Genomic DNA, 20,400 nt, shown 5'->3' with positions numbered 1-20,400 from the left:
TCCAGCAAAGGTAGCTCTCTGGCTTGTCGTCAAATTTTGTCAGACCGCCTGTCACTAGTTGACTTTTAGCCAGGAACCGGGCAAGGTCACTGGTAGTGTTACTGGTAGTGTTAATATCATGATTTGAACTTTGTATCTGCTGTGGTTGAAACATATTATAAGAAGCTTGGTGCATAGCATCCCTTTGTGGTGGTCGCTTGGCACCCTCTTGTGGCTGAAATGGGAAATGCACTGGTTCTTGTTTAGCATGGAGAGGTGTGAAGATTAGAGTTGAATGCTGTTCCTGATTTGCACAATCCTGTTGAAAGGTGTCTTTCCTTTGAGAAGGACTAGTAAAAGTGTGCTTGTTTATGTATTCACTCACTTTTTGCTCTGTAGTTTGCGGTAGAGGCAAGAACCTCAACTCTTCGCTGTTCTCTGTGATGACAAGCTGAACTGCAGCAGACTCCATCACTTCTGCTTTAGCCTGGGCTGCGTCTGCTTCCTTTTGGAGGTTGAGTACATCCAGGGATGCCTCTAAGCGTGCTTTTTCCACTTTAATGCTCATCTCTCTCTCAGCATAGGCTAGCCTGGCTTTTGCTGCTTGAGCTTCTGCTTGTGCGTGTGCTGCGGCTATACTGGCTCGACTTGAAGCTGATGACTTACTAGATCGAGAAGTCATTTTCCCTGAATGTACTGAGTGTGACTTTGAGTGGTGTGACCTCTCCTCAGTTTGTGTTTCTTCATTGTTTTGGCTTTCTGATTGCCTTTGGTTTTCCATAGTTGCGACTGGGTAGGACTGCTGATGCTGAATGTGCGTTGAATTCTGTCAACCGTCACTGTGGTCCCTCGCCGAGTGCTATTATTTCACTGTACTGTTGCACCCAATGTGACTCCTGTCCTATATTGGGATTTACAGCCAGCTAAACTCTTTCCTGCATTATCTCCTCCAAGGAACAGGCACGTGTCGTTTTGGACAGGATTTAATTTGCAAAAAAGTGTGAAACTGAAAAAGACACAAATACACACATGTATTAGTGACTAAAACAAAAAGACAATAAGCAGAAAAAGTGATTTGAGTTAGCTGAGTAGCTCTAGGAATTTATAAGACACATTTCTTAAAATGGTCAATAAAATTAAATAACCTTTATCAATGATGAAATATACCTGTTCTAAACATCACATTAATCAATAACACTTACTAATATTGCCACTCAAAGGGCTGAAAATGTGTAGATGGCTTCAGATGGCGCACGACTCAACAGCATGGACATGTTTACTTTTTGTGTGCTGGGGATTTGAGATGCCACCTATGGGCTGAAACTAAAGTACCCAAAAACTAACGCCCTCTAGAGGACTGGATGAACAAAAAACGAACTGTATCAACACACAGACACAGATACAGACAGGTACGAGACACACAGACAGGTACAGACACACAGACAGGTACAGACACACAGACAGGTACGAGACACACAGACAGGTACAGACACACAGACAGGTACAGACACACAGACACAGATACAGACACACAGACAGGTACAGACACACAGACAGATACAGACAGGTACGAGACACACAGACAGGTACAGACACACAGACAGGTACAGACACACAGACAGGTACAGACACACAGACAGGTACAGACACACAGACAGATACAGACAGGTACGAGACACACAGACAGGTACAGACACACAGACAGGTACAGACACACAGACAGGTACAGACACACAGACAGGTACAGACACACAGACAGGTACGAGACACACAGACAGGTACGAGACACACAGACAGGTACGAGACACACAGACAGGTACGAGACACACAGACAGGTACAGACACACAGACAGGTACAGACACACAGACAGGTACAGACACAGACAGGTACGAGACACACAGACAGGTACAGACACACAGACAGGTACAGACACACAGACAGGTACAGACACAAAGACAGGTACAGACACACAGACAGGTACAGACACACAGACAGGTACGAGACACACAGACAGGTACGAGACACACAGACAGGTACAGACACACAGACAGGTACAGACACACAGACAGGTACAGACACACAGACAGGTACAGACACACAGACAGGTACAGACACACAGACAGGTACAGACACACAGACAGGTACAGACACACAGACAGGTACGAGACACACAGACAGGTACAGACACACAGACAGGTACGAGACACACAGATACAGATACAGACAGGTACAGACACACAGACAGGTACGAGACACACAGACAGGTACGAGACACACAGACAGGTACAGACACACAGACAGGTACAGACACACAGACAGGTACAGACACACAGACAGGTACAGACACACAGACAGGTACGAGACACACAGACAGGTACGAGACACACAGACAGGTACAGACACACAGACAGGTACGAGACACACAGACAGGTACAGACACACAGACAGGTACGAGACACACAGACAGGTACAGACACACAGACAGGTACAGACACAAAGACAGGTACAGACACACAGACAGGTACAGACACACAGACAGGTACAGACACACAGACAGGTACAGACACACAGACAGGTACGAGACACACAGACAGGTACGAGACACACAGACAGGTACAGACACACAGACAGGTACAGACACACAGACAGGTACGAGACACACAGACAGGTACGAGACACACAGATACAGACAGGTACAGACACAGACAGGTACAGACACACAGACAGGTACAGACACACAGACAGGTACGAGACACACAGACAGGTACAGACACACAGACAGGTACAGACACACAGACAGGTACAGACACACAGACAGGTACGAGACACACAGATACAGACAGGTACAGACACAGACAGGTACAGACACACAGACAGGTACAGACACAAAGACAGGTACAGACACACAGACAGGTACAGACACACAGACAGGTACGAGACACACAGACAGGTACGAGACACACAGACAGGTACAGACACACAGACAGGTACAGACACACAGACAGGTACAGACACAGACAGGTACGAGACACACAGACAGGTACAGACACACAGACAGGTACAGACACACAGACAGGTACGAGACACACAGACAGGTACAGACACACAGACAGGTACAGACACACAGACAGGTACAGACACACAGACAGGTACGAGACACACAGACAGGTACGAGACACAGACAGGTACAGACACACAGACAGGTACGAGACACAGACAGGTACAGACACACAGACAGGTACGAGACACAGACAGGTACAGACACACAGACAGGTACGAGACACACAGACAGGTACGAGACACAGACAGGTACAGACACACAGACAGGTACGAGACACACAGACAGGTACGAGACACACAGACAGGTACAGACACACAGACAGGTACAGACACACAGACAGGTACGAGACACACAGACAGGTACGAGACACACAGACAGGTACAGACACACAGACAGGTACAGACACACAGACAGGTACGAGACACACAGACAGGTACGAGACACAGACAGGTACAGACACACAGACAGGTACAGACACACAGACAGGTACAGACACACAGACAGGTACAGACACACAGACAGGTACAGACACACAGACAGGTACAGACACACAGACAGGTACAGACACACAGACAGGTACGAGACACACAGACAGGTACAGACACACAGACAGGTACGAGACACACAGATACAGACAGGTACAGACACAGACAGGTACGAGACACACTGACAGGTACAGACACACAGACAGGTACGAGACACACAGACAGTTACGAGACACACAGACAGGTACAGACACACAGACAGGTACGAGACACACAGACAGGTACAGACACACAGACAGGTACGAGACACACAGACAGGTACAGACACACAGACAGGTACGAGACACACAGATACAGACAGGTACAGACACAGACAGGTACGAGACACACTGACAGGTACAGACACACAGACAGGTACGAGACACACAGACAGTTACGAGACACACAGATACAGACAGGTACAGACACAGACAGGTACGAGACACACTGACAGGTACAGACACACAGACAGGTACAGACACACAGACAGGTACAGACACACAGACAGTTACGAGACACTCAGACAGGTACGAGACACACAGACACAGATACAGACACACAGACAGGTACAGACACACAGACAGTTACGAGACACTCAGACAGGTACGAGACACACAGACAGGTACAGACACACAGACAGGTACAGACACACAGACAGGTACAGACACAGACAGGTACGAGACACACAGACAGGTACAGACACACAGACAGGTACGAGACACAGACAGGTACAGACACAGACAGGTACGAGACACACAGACAGGTACAGACACACAGACAGGTACAGACACACAGACAGGTACAGACACAGACAGGTACGAGACACACAGACAGGTACAGACACACAGACAGGTACAGACACACAGACAGGTACGAGACACAGACAGGTACAGACTCAGACAGGTACGAGACACACAGACAGGTACAGACACACAGACAGGTACGAGACACAGACAGGTACAGACTCAGACAGGTACGAGACACACAGACAGGTACAGACACACAGACAGGTACAGACACACAGACAGGTACAGACACAGACAGGTACGAGACACACAGACAGGTACAGACACACAGACAGGTACAGACACAGACAGGTACGAGACACACAGACAGGTACAGACACACAGACAGGTACAGACACAGACAGGTACGAGACACACAGACAGGTACGAGACACACAGACAGGTACAGACACACAGACAGGTACGAGACACACAGACAGGTACGAGACACACAGACAGGTACGAGACACACAGACAGGTACAGACACACAGACAGGTACAGACACACAGACAGGTACGAGACACACAGACAGGTACAGACACACAGACAGGTACGAGACACACAGACAGGTACAGACACACAGACAGGTACAGACACAGACAGGTACAGACACACAGACAGGTACAGACACACAGACAGGTACAGACACACAGACAGGTACGAGACACACAGACAGGTACAGACACAGACAGGTACAGACACACAGACAGGTACAGACACACAGACAGGTACAGACACACAGACAGGTACAGACACACAGACAGGTACAGACACACAGACAGGTACGAGACACACAGACAGGTACAGACACACAGACAGGTACGAGACACACAGACAGGTACGAGACACACAGACAGGTACGAGACACACAGATACAGACAGGTACAGACACAGACAGGTACAGACACACAGACAGGTACAGACACACAGACAGGTACGAGACACACAGACACAGATACAGACACACAGACAGGTACAGACACACAGACAGGTACAGACACACAGACAGGTACGAGACACACAGACAGGTACAGACACACAGACAGTTACGAGACACTCAGACAGGTACGAGACACACAGACAGGTACGAGACACACAGACAGGTACAGACACACAGACAGGTACAGACACACAGACAGATACAGACAGGTACGAGACACACAGACAGGTACGAGACACACAAACAGGTACGAGACACACAGACAGGTACAGACACACAGACAGGTACGAGACACACAGACAGGTACAGACACACAGACAGGTACGAGACACACAGACAGGTACGAGACACACAGACAGGTACGAGACACACAGACAGGTACAGACACACAGACAGGTACAGACACACAGACAGGTACGAGACACACAGACAGGTACAGACACACAGACAGGTACGAGACACTCAGACAGGTACGAGACACACAGACAGGTACGAGACACACAGACAGGTACAGACACACAGACAGGTACAGACACACAGACAGGTACAGACACACAGACAGATACAGACAGGTACGAGACACACAGACAGGTACGAGACACACAAACAGGTACGAGACACACAGACAGGTACAGACACACAGACAGGTACGAGACACACAGACAGGTACAGACACACAGACAGGTACGAGACACACAGACAGGTACAGACACACAGACAGGTACAGACACACAGACAGGTACAGACACACAGACAGGTACAGACACACAGACAGGTACGAGACACACAGACAGGTACAGACACACAGACAGGTACGAGACACACAGACAGGTACAGACACACAGACAGGTACAGACACACAGACAGGTACAGACACACAGACAGGTACAGACACACAGACAGGTACGAGACACACAGACAGGTACGAGACACACAGACAGGTACGAGACACACAGACAGGTACGAGACACACAGACAGGTACGAGACACACAGACAGGTACGAGACACACAGACAGGTACGAGACACACAGACAGGTACAGACACACAGACAGGTACGAGACACACAGACAGGTACGAGACACACAGACAGGTACGAGACACACAGACAGGTACGAGACACACAGACAGGTACGAGACACACAGACAGGTACGAGACACACAGACAGGTACGAGACACACAGACAGGTACGAGACACACAGACAGGTACAGACACACAGACAGGTACGAGACACTCAGACAGGTACGAGACACACAGACAGGTACGAGACACACAGACAGGTACAGACACACAGACAGGTACAGACACACAGACAGGTACAGACACACAGACAGGTACGAGACACACAGACAGGTACAGACACACAGACACAGATACAGACACACAGACAGGTACAGACACACAGACAGGTACGAGACACACAGATACAGACAGGTAGGAGACACACAGACAGGTACGAGACACACAGACACAGATACAGACAGGTAGGAGACAAATAAAAAGATACAAACAGGTTTCATTCCTCGTGTTTCATTCCTCGTGTTTTATTCCGTGTGTTTTATTCCGTGTGTTTATTCCTCGTGTTTTCCAGGCGCAGCTCGACCGCATGGCTCAGCTGGGGAAGATCGTGACCCCCCGGCCTCGCCCCGGCTACAGGCCGACGCCGAGGCCCTTCAGCCCGAACCTCCGCAGAGAGTACGGCCCCACATACGGCCCGAGACACGGCCCCGGACCCACCGCCTCCTCCTTCGGGAAGTCCTTCTACCCCACCCCTCGCCCCAAGTACCCCACACTGCCCGGGCCGCCCTACGGGGGACACTGGCCCGTCGGAGGTGAGAGTTCACTAACACTTTCTGCTCCACTACATATAAAGTATTTTGTCCTAGCTAGAGGGTCGGGATGGAAAAGTGACAGCCAGGGGGCGCTGTAGCCTTTGCTGGGCGGGAGTAAACATTGTCAAAGGCGCACACGCAGGTCCATGTGGCATCAACACAAACCAAAGTGTGGAACTTTTCATGAGATCCATCATGAAGAAAATAAGGCTGTCACTATGGCAACGAAGAGCAAACGTGGCTCCTTTTGTTGCAGACATAAAGCCCTGCTCAGGCATGTTCTCTCCGTTCCTTCTTCCCTTCTCTTCCCTCCAAACAAAATGTGCAATCACGTAATAACTAGAAGTATCTTCTATACAATGAGTATAAAGAACAGAATATAAAACCTGTCCCACAGTGATCAGCTGTCAGAGAATAACCAGGTGAATGCATTACAGATGGATAAAGATGTGTCCTGTCATGTGTGTTCCTCAGGGCGTGTGAGCTCACGCAGACCCACCGCGGCCCCCCCGTTCCCCTGGGGGGGACAGTCCGGGGCCAAACCGCGGATCACCTCAGTGTCGGCTGCCAGTCTGTCCGCTCTAGCCGAGAGCGACGTGTTCCTGCCCTGCCAGGCCATCGGCAGCCCGGCGCCCAGCGTGGCATGGACCAAAGTCTCCACAGGTGAAGCCGCCACTTAACCTGCTGTGAAGAGAGGTAGGGTGTGGAGAGAACTTCCTTTGGGATAAAGACAGACAAGATCACATAACTCAATAATCAGATCTGTATATATTCACTTTTATCCAAAGCTCCAGGTTCTCCCTGAGCTACAGCCGTTTGTGATCTTTAGAGCAACAGAAGTATCTCCCTCTTTAATCAGACCCTCCTGCAGATCCAGGTGGAGCTGATTCAAAGTGTTTGGCCTCGTCCTCCTGAGCCCAGTGGAGACGCACAGGTTTACAAACTCAACGGTTCAAATCTCGTCAACTGTGGGTCACTTTTCTTCATAACTGTGGTGATCTCAGCAAAACTAAACACAAATAACTCAAACTTTAATGTTTAATAAGGATGCAACGGAAGAGAGACTTTAGTAAATATTTCAAGCCCGGACTCGAACCCACAACTCTGAGGATGGAGAACTTTTGTGATTTTTTTAAATGTCATTTTAGTCTTTTTCCTGTATCTTTAGTTTCCTTTTGGCTTCATTTTCCTGTTAGTTTTTACAAGTGTGAAAGAAATCAGAAACACACACAGATTACGCCATTTACTTCTGGTGAACCTGACATGTATTTCATCCCAATTATATTTCTCAAAACCAGCCCTGCTGCATAAAGATAATGTAGAGTAATATAATCCCCCACAGGGATCAAATCCATAACAAGCTCCAAAACACACGGAGTCTTGTTTAAAAAGTGTCAACTTGATTTTCAAACATGAATCCCAGTCTCTTTTGATCCAGTAACTCTGGACTTCTCAGTAAAGCTGCAGAGTTTGGGTCAGAGCGTCTCCCAAACGCCGACGCTCTGGGTTTTCTTTATTGACACGGGAAACATTCGATGGTGAAAATGATCTGAGCAGAGTTTGGCGCAGGATTCGAAGCTTCGGTCCAAGAGGAAAAGGACGACTTCCAGAACATCAGGAATCTGCTGAACAGGCCAGATTCTCCACTTCTCCAGGGCTTTTCAGGAGGAGGAAGGATCTGCAGTCAATGATGGGTTTCTTAAACGGAGGTGCAGGTCCTACTGGCGGGACTTCAGTGTTAAGAGTTCATTCTTTAGGTTTTGAGCAGTTCTGATTCCCTCACTTTTAGCCGGTTATTTGTAAAACATTGTTGGAAAGTTTGTATTGAAAGTGTAAAAGGCTGATTCCAGCTCAGACACTTCGGCCTCTGCCTTTGTATAAATGTGATATTAGAGAAAAGTACATGAGTGGCGTTACAGCTGTTATTGTCACAAAACGAACGATAGCTCGTCGTGAGGAAAACCAAAATCACTTCCCTTTGCATAATGATTTTGGCTCCCAGCTTGATTTCAGAAGAATAGTGTGTAAAGGGACTACATTGCAGCTCTCCTTTCATCAGATAATGAATCCAAAACACCTGCAAAGGGTTCCTGAGACTTTAAATGCTCTCAGTGGTTCAGTAGAATTCAAAGCCTCTAATGGTCAGAGGTAAAGGAGTTGGATGTTCTCAAAGTGCTGGATCAAAGCACATTCAAAGAAAGCCGCAGGGAGAGGACTGTCAGGGAAAGGCCATTCAAAAGTGTGGGAGACCTTCAGGAGGACTGGGGCTGGAGTCAGAGGAGCCTCCACACACAGACCTGGACATGGGCTTCAGATGCCAGATTCCTCTGAAGCATCCTGGTTTCTCTGGTTAAAATCATTTTATTGATTACATGTAGTCTACACCACATATCACATATTAGTTTCACATTTTAAGATGAATTACAGAAATGAATTTTTCATGATATTCTAAGAGTTTCACCTGTATTTATCTCATGATCTTCATGACTGTTTGGACCAGAAAACGCCTCTGCTAAAGCTGTCCAGGGCAGCAGTGAAACGAGCCGCTTTGACACTTTAATCACGTGACCGGCTGTTTCGAAGCCTTAACCCCTTAACTCCCACCTGAGCCGAGCATTTTCTCCAGTTTGGCTTTACCCCAATCCAAAAGCTTCTGGGAAAAAGCTGTGAAAATAGCAACAAAACTGACGAAAACAAAGATGGAAATGTGAGAAAAAAGTGACAAAAAACATTGACAAAAAAGCGACGAAAAATTGATGAAAAAGTGGCAAAAATGTCACAAAAATGTCACAAGAAATTGACAGAAATGTGACAAAAAAGTTACAAAAATGAGAAAAAGATCCTCTCGGTTCAGGCGGGAGTTAAGAGGTTAAGGAAGAGCATCACTAGTTAATGAATCTGCTTAAGGAAGAGCATCACTAGTTAATGAATCTGCTTAAGGAAGAGCATCTCTAGTTAATGAATCTGCTTAAGGAAGAGCATCACTAGTTATTGAATCTGCTTAAGGAAGAGCATCACTAGTTAAATGAAATAACTAGTTAATGAATCTGCTTAAGGAAGAGCATCACTAGTTATTGAATCTGTTTAAGGAAGAGCATCACTAGTTAATGAATCTGCTTAAGAGCATCTCTAGTTAAGTTCTGTAACTCCTCCTCTGCCTCTTTCAGGTGCCACGATCCCGGCCAACACCAAACACGGCCCGCGCTTCGAGGTCTTCCCCAACGGGACGTTCCTGATCCGGTCGGTGCAGCTGCAGGACCGGGGCCAGTACCTCTGCACGGCCCAGAACCAGTTCGGGTCCGACCGCACCGTCATCACTCTGGCCGTCCAGACACAAGCGCCGAGAATCCAGCCCCCCAGGTCCACACGGGTGTCGCTGTACCTGGGCCAGAGCGCCGCCCTGGACTGCGCCGCCGCGGGACGTCCGGCCGCTCAGACCTCCTGGATCCTTCCCGACCGCACGTTCGTGAGGGAGGTGGGGCCCGTCCACGCGGCCCCCATGGTCCTCCACGCCAACGGGACGCTGCAGATCCTCTCGGCCAACTTCTCCAGTAAAGGGGACTTCAAATGCATCGCCAGCAACGCCGCGGGGGCCGACACGGTCACGTATCAGCTGCACGTGGCCGCGCTGCCCCCCAGCATCAGCGAGAAGGACACGGACACGGTCGTCATTCAGCCAGGTGCTGCCCCGTGTGACCCGTCAGATTTGGGTAAAGGGGGAGAACATGACTCTGAAAGTGTTTCTCTGCAGGGCTGAGTGTGTTCGTGCACTGCTCTGTGAAGGGAGAGCCCCCCCCCGCCCTCAAGTGGACCCTCCCCGGAGCCCGGCCCGTCAAACCCTCGCAGTTCGTGGGACGCCGGGTGTTCGTCTTCCCCAACGGGACGCTCTACGTGAAGAACGTGCTGCCTTCGGACGCCGGCAGGTCAGTCCAGACACTTCGGATCAGTGTTTCTTTAAGATTTCAGAGTGAATGTTCAGATCTGCAAAGCTCACACGGTCTGGGAGGAGATCCATGTGTGGGGCGAGATGTTCGACCCATGTGTGGGGCGAGATGTTCGGCCCATGTGTGGGGCGAGATGTTCGGCCCATGTGTGGGGCGAGATGTTCGGGACGGGAGGAGATCCATGTGTGGGGCGAGATGTTTGATCCATGTGTGGGGCGAGATGTTTGACCCATGTGTGGGGCGAGATGTTCGACCCATGTGTGGGGCGAGATGTTAAACACGTGTCTCCATCTTCTGCAGGTACGAGTGCTTGGCCACTAATCCCGTGGGTTTTGCCAGAAGAACCATCCAGATTGAAGTCAGCCCGGATTACCCATCATTCCCTGCTCCTGTCCCCGCCCCGCCTCCTCGTCACAGCGGCGCCCCCTCCAGGCTGCACTCGGTCACTGCCATGTACGGCTCGGCTGTTTACCTGCACTGTCCCGAGTCCACGGGGTCCAAGAGAGGAACGGTCTGGCAGCTGCCCTCGAAGACCGTCCTGGACTATCGATACAGGTGAGTCTTGATGAACTTGATTAATAGTTTTCACATCAGGGCAGTCGTTTGGTGAATTACTTTCGGTAACTGTAGTTCTACGAATGCTTAGTGATGAAGAACAGCTTCCTGATGGACCTGTCAGGAACGTGCTTCTGTGTTTACCTGGTGCTCCTGAAGGTTGACTCATGTTTGGTCTCCTCAGTCCAGAGCGGCCCATCAAAGTGTTCAGGAACGGCACGCTGAGGATCCTCCAGCTGACGGAGACCGATGGAGGAAACTACGCCTGCGTGTTCAACCGGCCCAACGGAGAAGACATGGAGGTGTTCCAGGTGAGAGACGAGAGAGGACATGGAGGTGTTCCAGGTGAGGAACTACAGAGGACATGGAGGTGTTCCAGGTGAGGAACTACAGAGGACATGGAGGTGTTCCAGGTGAGGAACTACAGAAGACACAGAGGTGTTCCAGGTGAGGAACTACAGAAGACACAGAGGTGTTCCAGGTGAGGAACTATAGAAGACACAGAGGTGTTCCAGGTGAGGAACTATAGAGGACATGGAGGTGTTCCAGGTGAGGAACTACAGAAGACACAGAGGTGTTCCAGGTGAGGAACTACAGAAGACACAGAGGTGTTCCAGGTGAGGAACTACAGAAGACACAGAGGTGTTCCAGGTGAGGAACTACAGAAGACACAGAGGTGTTCCAGGTGAGGAACTACAGAGGACATGGAGGTGTTCCAGGTGAGGAACTACAGAAGACACAGAGGTGTTCCAGGTGAGGAACTATAGAGGACATGGAGGTGTTCCAGGTGAGGAACTACAGAAGACACAGAGGTGTTCCAGGTGAGGAACTACAGAAGACACAGAGGTGTTCCAGGTGAGGAACTACAGAAGACACAGAGGTGTTCCAGGTGAGGAACTACAGAAGACACAGAGGTGTTCCAGGTGAGGAACTACGGAGGACATGGAGGTGTTCCAGGTGAGGAACTACAGAAGACACAGAGGTGTTCCAGGTGAGGAACTATAGAAGACACAGAGGTGTTCCAGGTGAGGAACTATAGAAGACACAGAGGTGTTCCAGGTGAGAGACAAGAGAAGACATGGAGGTGTTCCAGGTGAGAGACAACAGAAGACATGGAGGTGTTCCAGGTGAGGAACTACAGAGGACACAGAGGTGTTCCAGGTGAGGAACTACAGAAGACATGGAGGTGTTCCAGGTGAGGAACTACAGAAGACATGGGGGTGTTCCAGGTGAGGAACTACAGAAGACACAGAGGTGTTCCAGGTGAGGAACTATAGAAGACACAGAGGTGTTCCAGGTGAGGAACTATAGAAGACACAGAGGTGTTCCAGGTGAGAGACAAGAGAAGACATGGAGGTGTTCCAGGTGAGAGACAACAGAAGACATGGAGGTGTTCCAGGTGAGGAACTACAGAGGACACAGAGGTGTTCCAGGTGAGGAACTACAGAAGACATGGAGGTGTTCCAGGTGAGGAACTACAGAAGACACAGAGGTGTTCCAGGTGAGGAACTACAGAAGACACAGAGGTGTTCCAGGTGAGGAACTATAGAAGACACAGAGGTGTTCCAGGTGAGGAACTATAGAAGACACAGAGGTGTTCCAGGTGAGAGACAAGAGAAGACATGGAGGTGTTCCAGGTGAGAGACAACAGAAGACATGGAGGTGTTCCAGGTGAGGAACTACAGAAGACACAGAGGTGTTCCAGGTGAGGAACTACAGAAGACACAGAGGTGTTCCAGGTGAGGAACTACAGAAGACATGGAGGTGTTCCAGGTGAGGAACTACAGAAGACATGGAGGTGTTCCAGGTGAGGAACTATAGAAGACACAGAGGTGTTCCAGGTGAGGAACTACAGAAGACACAGAGGTGTTCCAGGTGAGGAACTACAGAAGACATGGAGGTGTTCCAGGTGAGGAACTACAGAAGACATGGGGGTGTTCCAGGTGAGGAACTACAGAAGACACAGAGGTGTTCCAGGTGAGGAACTATAGAGGACATGGAGGTGTTCCAGGTGAGGAACAACAGAAGACATGGAGGTGTTCCAGGTGAGGAACTACAGAGGACACGGAGGTGTTCCAGGTGAGGAACAACAGAAGACATGGAGGTGTTCCAGGTGAGGAACTACAGAGGACACGGAGGTGTTCCAGGTGAGGAACTACAGAAGACATGGAGGTGTTCCAGGTGAGGAACTACAGAAGACATGGGGGTGTTCCAGGTGAGGAACTACAGAGGACATGGAGGTGTTCCAGGTGAGGAACAACAGAAGACATGGAGGTGTTCCAGGTGAGGAACTACAGAAGACATGGAGGTGTTCCAGGTGAGGAACTACAGAAGACATGGAGGTGTTCCAGGTGAGGAACTACAGAGGACATGGAGGTGTTCCAGGTGAGGAACAACAGAAGACATGGAGGTGTTCCAGGTGAGGAACTACAGAGGACACGGAGGTGTTCCAGGTGAGGAACTACAGAAGACATGGAGGTGTTCCAGGTGAGGAACTACAGAGGACATGGAGGTGTTCCAGGTGAGGAACTACAGAGGACATGGGGGTGTTCCAGGTGAGAGACAACAGAAGACATGGAGGTGTTCCAGGTGAGAAACAAGAGAAGACATGGAGGTGTTCCAGGTGAGGAACTACAGAAGACATGGGGGTGTTCCAGGTGAGGAACTACAGAGGACATGGAGGTGTTCCAGGTGAGGAACTATAGAAGACATGGAGGTGTTCCAGGTGAGGAACTACAGAGGACATGGAGGTGTTCCAGGTGAGGAACTACAGAAGACATGGAGGTGTTCCAGGTGAGGAACTACAGAAGACATGGAGGTGTTCCAGGTGAGAGACAAGAGAAGACATGGAGGTGTTCCAGGTGAGGAACTACTGAGGACATGGAGGTGTTCCAGGTGAGGAACTACAGAAGACATGGAGGTGTTCCAGGTGAGAAACAGCAGAAGACATGGAGGTGTTCCAGGTGAGAAACAGCAGAAGACATGGAGGTGTTCCAGGTGAGAGACAAGAGAAGACATGGAGGTGTTCCAGGTGAGGAACAACAGAGGACATGGAGGTGTTCCAGGTGAGAAACAGCAGAAGACATGGGGGTGTTCCAGGTGAGGAACTACAGAGGACATGGAGGTGTTCCAGGTGAGGAACAACAGAGGACATGGAGGTGTTCCAGGTGAGGAACTACAGAAGACATGGGGGTGTTCCAGGTGAGGAACTACAGAGGACATGGAGGTGTTCCAGGTGAGGAACTACAGAGGACATGGGGGTGTTCCAGGTGAGAGACAACAGAAGACATGGAGGTGTTCCAGGTGAGAAACAAGAGAAGACATGGAGGTGTTCCAGGTAAGAAACAGCAGAGGACATGGAGGTGTTCCAGGTGAGAAACAAGAGAAGACATGGAGGTGTTCCAGGTAAGAAACAGCAGAGGACATGGAGGTGTTCCAGGTGAGGAACTACAGAAGACATGGGGGTGTTCCAGGTGAGGAACAACAGAGGACATGGAGGTGTTCCAGGTGAGGAACAACAGAGGACATGGAGGTGTTCCAGGTGAGGAACTACAGAGGACATGGAGGTGTTCCAGGTGAGGAACAACAGAGGACATGGAGGTGTTCCAGGTGAGGAACTACAGAAGACATGGGGGTGTTCCAGGTGAGGAACAACAGAGGACATGGAGGTGTTCCAGGTGAGGAACTACAGAGGACATGGAGGTGTTCCAGGTGAGGAACAACAGAGGACATGGAGGTGTTCCAGGTGAGGAACTACAGAAGACATGGAGGTGTTCCAGGTGAGGAACTACAGAGGACATGGAGGTGTTCCAGGTGAGGAACAACAGAGGACATGGAGGTGTTCCAGGTGAGGAACTACAGAAGACATGGGGGTGTTCCAGGTGAGGAACTACAGAAGACACAGAGGTGTTCCAGGTGAGGAACAACAGAGGACATGGAGGTGTTCCAGGTGAGGAACAACAGAGGACATGGAGGTGTTCCAGGTGAGAAACTACAGAAGACATGGGGGTGTTCCAGGTGAGGAACTACAGAAGACATGGGGGTGTTCCAGGTGAGGAACAACAGAGGACATGGAGGTGTTCCAGGTGAGAAACAAGAGAGGACATGGAGGTGTTCCAGGTGAGGAACAACAGAGGACATGGAGGTGTTCCAGGTAAGAAACAGCAGAAGACATGGAGGTGTTCCAGGTGAGGAACTACAGAGGACATGGAGGTGTTCCAGGTGAGGAACAGCAGAAGACATGGAGGTGTTCCAGGTAAGAAACAGCAGAAGACATGGAGGTGTTCCAGGTGAGGAACTACAGAGGACATGGGGGTGTTCCAGGTAAGAAACAGCAGAAGACATGGAGGTGTTCCAGGTAAGAAACAGCAGAAGACATGGAGGTGTTCCTGGTGAGGAACTACAGAGGACATGGAGGTGTTCCAGGTAAGAAACAGCAGAGGACATGGAGGTGTTCCAGGTGAGGAACTACAGAGGACATGGGGGTGTTCCAGGTAAGAAACAGCAGAAGACATGGAGGTGTTCCAGGTGAGGAACTACAGAGGACATGGAGGTGTTCCAGGTGAGGAACTACAGAGGACATGGAGGTGTTCCAGGTGAGGAACTACAGAGGACATGGGGGTGTTCCAGGTGAGAGACAACAGAAGACATGGAGGTGTTCCAGGTGAGAGACAACAGAAGACATGGAGATTTTCTAAAATGCATTTCTTCCTCCCGCAGGTGGAGGTGCTGATGACCCCTCCCAGGATCGAACACGTGAGGACGGCACAGACCAGAGTTCCTTATGGAGAGAACTTCCAGGTGAGACAGTGGCCTCATATTCGGGCCCGGCTTCACCGTGACCTGTCCTGTCCTCGTCTGTGCTGCAGGTGGACTGCGTGGCCAGTGGCCTCCCCGACCCCGAGGTGTCCTGGAGCCTCCCCGATGGGACCCTGATCAACAACGCGCTGCAGTCGGACGACAGCGGCACCAGGCAGCGCCGCTACGTCATCTTCACCAACGGGACGCTCCTGCTCCACCAAATCGACAAGAAAGACGAGGGCGACTACACCTGCACGGCCAAGAACAAGCTCGGAACGGACGAGCGCAAAGTCAGCGTGAAGGTCGGACCCAACGCGCCGCAGATCAGGTCCAAAAGCCAGTCTTCGGTCTCTGCTCGGCTGGGAGATCCGGCGAGGCTTAGCTGCGAAGCCGTGGGCGAACCTGTGCCGAGGATTACCTGGATATCGCCGAGGAGCACCGCCATCCCAGCCTCCTCGGACAAGTACGAGGTGTTGAGCAACGGGGCGCTGGTTATCAGGAACGTGGAGATCACAGATGAGGGGAACTACGTCTGTGTGGCCAGAAACTCTGCAGGAGACGACATAAAGAACACGAAACTGGAAATCGAGCGGCAGGAGCCAAGCATTAACGGTCAGAAAGGCAAAAGCGTGGGACGAGTGATGGCCGTGTCGTACCAAACTTCGCTTTTGGATTGCAAAGTGGAAGCTAAACCAGAGCCTAGAATATGGTGGGTAAACCCGTACGGACAGTCTTTCAGTTTTGGGTTCCTCGGGGGGAGATTTCAAGTTCACCGAAATGGAAGCCTGGAGATCCGCGGCGTCCGCAAAAACGACGAGGGGAGATACACGTGCTTCGGCAAAAACCCGCTGGGGGAATCGTCGCTCGCGGTGGACGTGGAGGTGGCGTCTATAGCCGAGAAACCGAGCTTCGCGTTCCCAAACGTCGAGATCATCCCGATGAGACAGGACGGCAGGGAGGTGGTGCTGGAGTGTCCGGCGAGAGGGAAGCCCGACCCGCATTTCGCGTGGCTGCTTCCTAACGGGACCATGCTTCTCCCGGGGGTGAAGCTGCTGAGGTTCCAGCACCACGCGGGGAACGGGACGCTGAGGATCCTCCAGCCGGCGCAGGGCGATAAGGGAGTGTACAGGTGCTTGGCCAAAAACGTGGCGGGACAAGCCGAGAAACGCTACGCTCTGGAGGCGGGACGCAAACCGGTCATCAGGGGCTCCACAGGTGAGACTTACCTTACTACTTTTATATTACTGTGGGACGTCTCCTCTGCCCTTTGTCTAAACTAGGCAATCATGGAAGGGCTAGTCAATGCTGAGGTTGACCCCTTTTTATCCTGTGGCACCTAGAAAAGGCCACACTACTTATATTAGTTCACACATCGATTACTGTAACACACGGTCACATCCATGTGGAAATGTTCAGGTTAAAGCTCAGGGCAGATGGCTCTGAAAATGGACAATGACCCAAAACCAAACTGTTACAAAGTGGCTTCAGGAAAACACAGTCCATGTTTTGATCATCACAAAGTCCTGATCTCAGTCCAGTGTAAATGTCTGGGCAGAGCTGAAAAGGCATAGGCACACGAGGCGGCTACACATGTGTCTCAGTTACACCAGCTCTGTTTGGAGGAATGGACCAAAACTCATCCAACTATTGTGAGAAGCTTGTGGAAGGAAATCCAAAACGCACAGTTAAAAAGCAACACTACCGGATATTAATGACATGTATGTGAACTTTTGGTTCTGTAAAACGTTAAAATAAAACTGTGTAGAAAATTATATCTCTCATTCTTCTGGAATTAAGTAAGAGATAATGTATAGAACGCTGGTCATTATTGGGAAAATAAGCACGGACAGGGCGAACCGGACTTGTTTCGCCCTGAAGGTGCTTATTTTCCCTGAGAGAGAAGTCGGGGAATCGCTCGTGAAGTTAGCGTGAGTCTGACTTTCAACTTACCCAGAGATTCACCACCATTCCTCCAACTGCACCTTCAGCTAAGTAGCTAGGCTAGCTGCTAGCCTTGCTACTTCTAGCCTAGCAAAACGTTCTATACATTATCCCGTTTATTATTCGGCCATTTGCCAACTGAACACACACAACATAAACTTCGTACACTTTTATGAAGGTCCAAAGGTTTATTTAATGACATCCGCGACAAATAGTTCCCAAAAGTTTGCGCGTTGCTCAGCAACGTTTTGCTAGGCTAGAAGCAGCAAGGCTAGCAGCTAGCCTAGCTACTTAGCTGAAGGCGCAGTTGGAGGAATGGTGGTGAATCTCTGGGTAAGTTGAAAGTCAGACTCACGATTCCCCGACTTCTCTCTCAGTGACGGGACAGATAGTGTCGCTGCTACGTACGTGTGGAGTGATATGAAAACACCAACTCCGTTGCCATTGGCAGCGGAGTTATTTTTCTCAGACGTCCTTTATCAGAAAATAATGACCGGGAGAACGTTGGGAAATCCCATTCAAATCAACGGAGCTTCTACTTACGTTGTGAAGAGCCGGATAATAAGCAAATAGAAATAATTTTGAAAATTCTAATTGAAAAAGCAAAAGTTAATTCTGTTTTCATGTGAGACAGTGTGTATTTTATGAATGTAAAAGAGAAGTATTGAGTATTTCTCAGCGGTTACTGATGAGTTGCTCTTCTGCAGGGGGGCTGAAGATCGCGTTCGGCCGGAGCCTGTTCCTGTCCTGCCTCGCTGACGGCTGGCCTCAACCCTCCATCTCCTGGACTTTACCGAACGGCGTGACTTTAGACAAACCCCAGAGCATCGCCCGAGTGACCGTCTTCACCAACGGGACGCTCCTGCTGAGGCACGCGGCCACGTTCGACAAGGGGACGTACGCGTGCAGGGCCTCCAACCCCTACGGCACAGCCACGGCGTCCTTCCCGGTGGTGGTGACGGTGCACCCTCCGCGCATCAGCAGCGCCCTGAGCTCCGTCACCAGAGCCCTGAGGGGGGCGGCCGTGACCCTGCCCTGCACGGCCTCCGGCGTCCCCCAGCCCGACATCTCCTGGACGCTGCCGGGACGGACCACCATCTTCCCGCACAGTCGCTACGCGGTGCAGGGCGGGGTCCACGTGACGGAGGACGGGAGCCTGGTCATTCAGAACCCGGCGCTCACGCACTCGGGCATCTACAAATGCAACGCGAAGAGCGCTCTGGGGACGGACTTCACCTCCACGTACCTGCAGGTGGTTTGAGGAGGCGCCTGACTCTCTGCGGAGGTTTAGAGAAACCTGCAGGCGGGGGCGGCTGGGACGGAAACACGGCCCTGGACTCGGAGGAAAATCAGAAAGACAGAGATTTACTGTATTTAACTGGATCACGGAAGTTCAAGCACGTGACTTCCATTGCCCCTCCTCTGGCTCGCTCTGCAGGGCCGTCTTTATCGTTTTTCTGCAGGGTTTGAGCCCCTCGTGCCTGTGATCAGCCGCTCTCACTGAGATCAAGCCCGTTCTCCAAGTACAAAGTGAGAAGTGATCGTCTTCTGTGGCGGCTCCGGAACTTTGGATGAGCCCAGAGTAAACATTGAGCTGATTCACTCCCTTTATTTCTCTGTGTGTTTTCTCTGGCGTTTAACTCAGTCTTTTTGTCATTTGTGTTTGTGAAAAGCACTTGGTTGTTGTTTTCCAAGTGCTTTATAACAAACTGGACTGGACCGTGCGCACTATAGAACAGGATACGTGTGAAATACTTGCTTGAATTAAAGCTATATTGAGTAAGAGAAGCAGGTCAGTCTGTGAGTGGCCAGTCACTGTGCTCCTCGACTTACACGATCGTCCAAAACTCGCTCCCCCTGCGCCTCGTGGTGTCCCGCGGTCTGCAAGAACCTGTGGGACTTCATAGACACTGACTGAAAATACTCAAGGCCAAAGCAAATCCCAAATGTGACAAGAAACAAACTAATAAAATATGCATGATTTCCATCACATTAGCTGTGTTTAAGATGCTGTTGTGTCTCGCCTGGATGATCGG

General features: G+C 50.4%; 1 protein-coding gene across 1 annotated transcript in view; it reads left to right on the top strand.

Moving 5' to 3' along the window:
* The window catches only part of LOC306963441 (matrix-remodeling-associated protein 5), a gene marked incomplete at both ends in the record, with an annotated part of 97,557 nt that extends 77,932 nt beyond the window's left edge, over positions 1-19,625 (top strand). Inside the window, 9 exons of the mRNA XM_079557008.1 lie at positions 6,884-7,124; positions 7,599-7,787; positions 10,292-10,804; positions 10,876-11,047; positions 11,369-11,623; positions 11,808-11,934; positions 16,343-16,423; positions 16,492-17,638; positions 19,072-19,625. Of these exons, the coding sequence (XP_079413134.1) occupies positions 6,884-7,124; positions 7,599-7,787; positions 10,292-10,804; positions 10,876-11,047; positions 11,369-11,623; positions 11,808-11,934; positions 16,343-16,423; positions 16,492-17,638; positions 19,072-19,625 (3,279 nt within the window). The remainder of the gene's footprint in view (positions 1-6,883; positions 7,125-7,598; positions 7,788-10,291; positions 10,805-10,875; positions 11,048-11,368; positions 11,624-11,807; positions 11,935-16,342; positions 16,424-16,491; positions 17,639-19,071) is intronic.
* Positions 19,626-20,400: the final 775 nt, after the last annotated feature.

This window comes from Gobius niger, assembly GCF_951799975.1.
Source record: "Gobius niger genome assembly, chromosome: 5".
Classification (NCBI taxonomy): Eukaryota; Metazoa; Chordata; class Actinopteri; order Gobiiformes; family Gobiidae; genus Gobius; species Gobius niger.
Note: the sequence above shows the minus strand (reverse complement) of the source record. Positions and strands in the feature narration are given on the sequence as shown.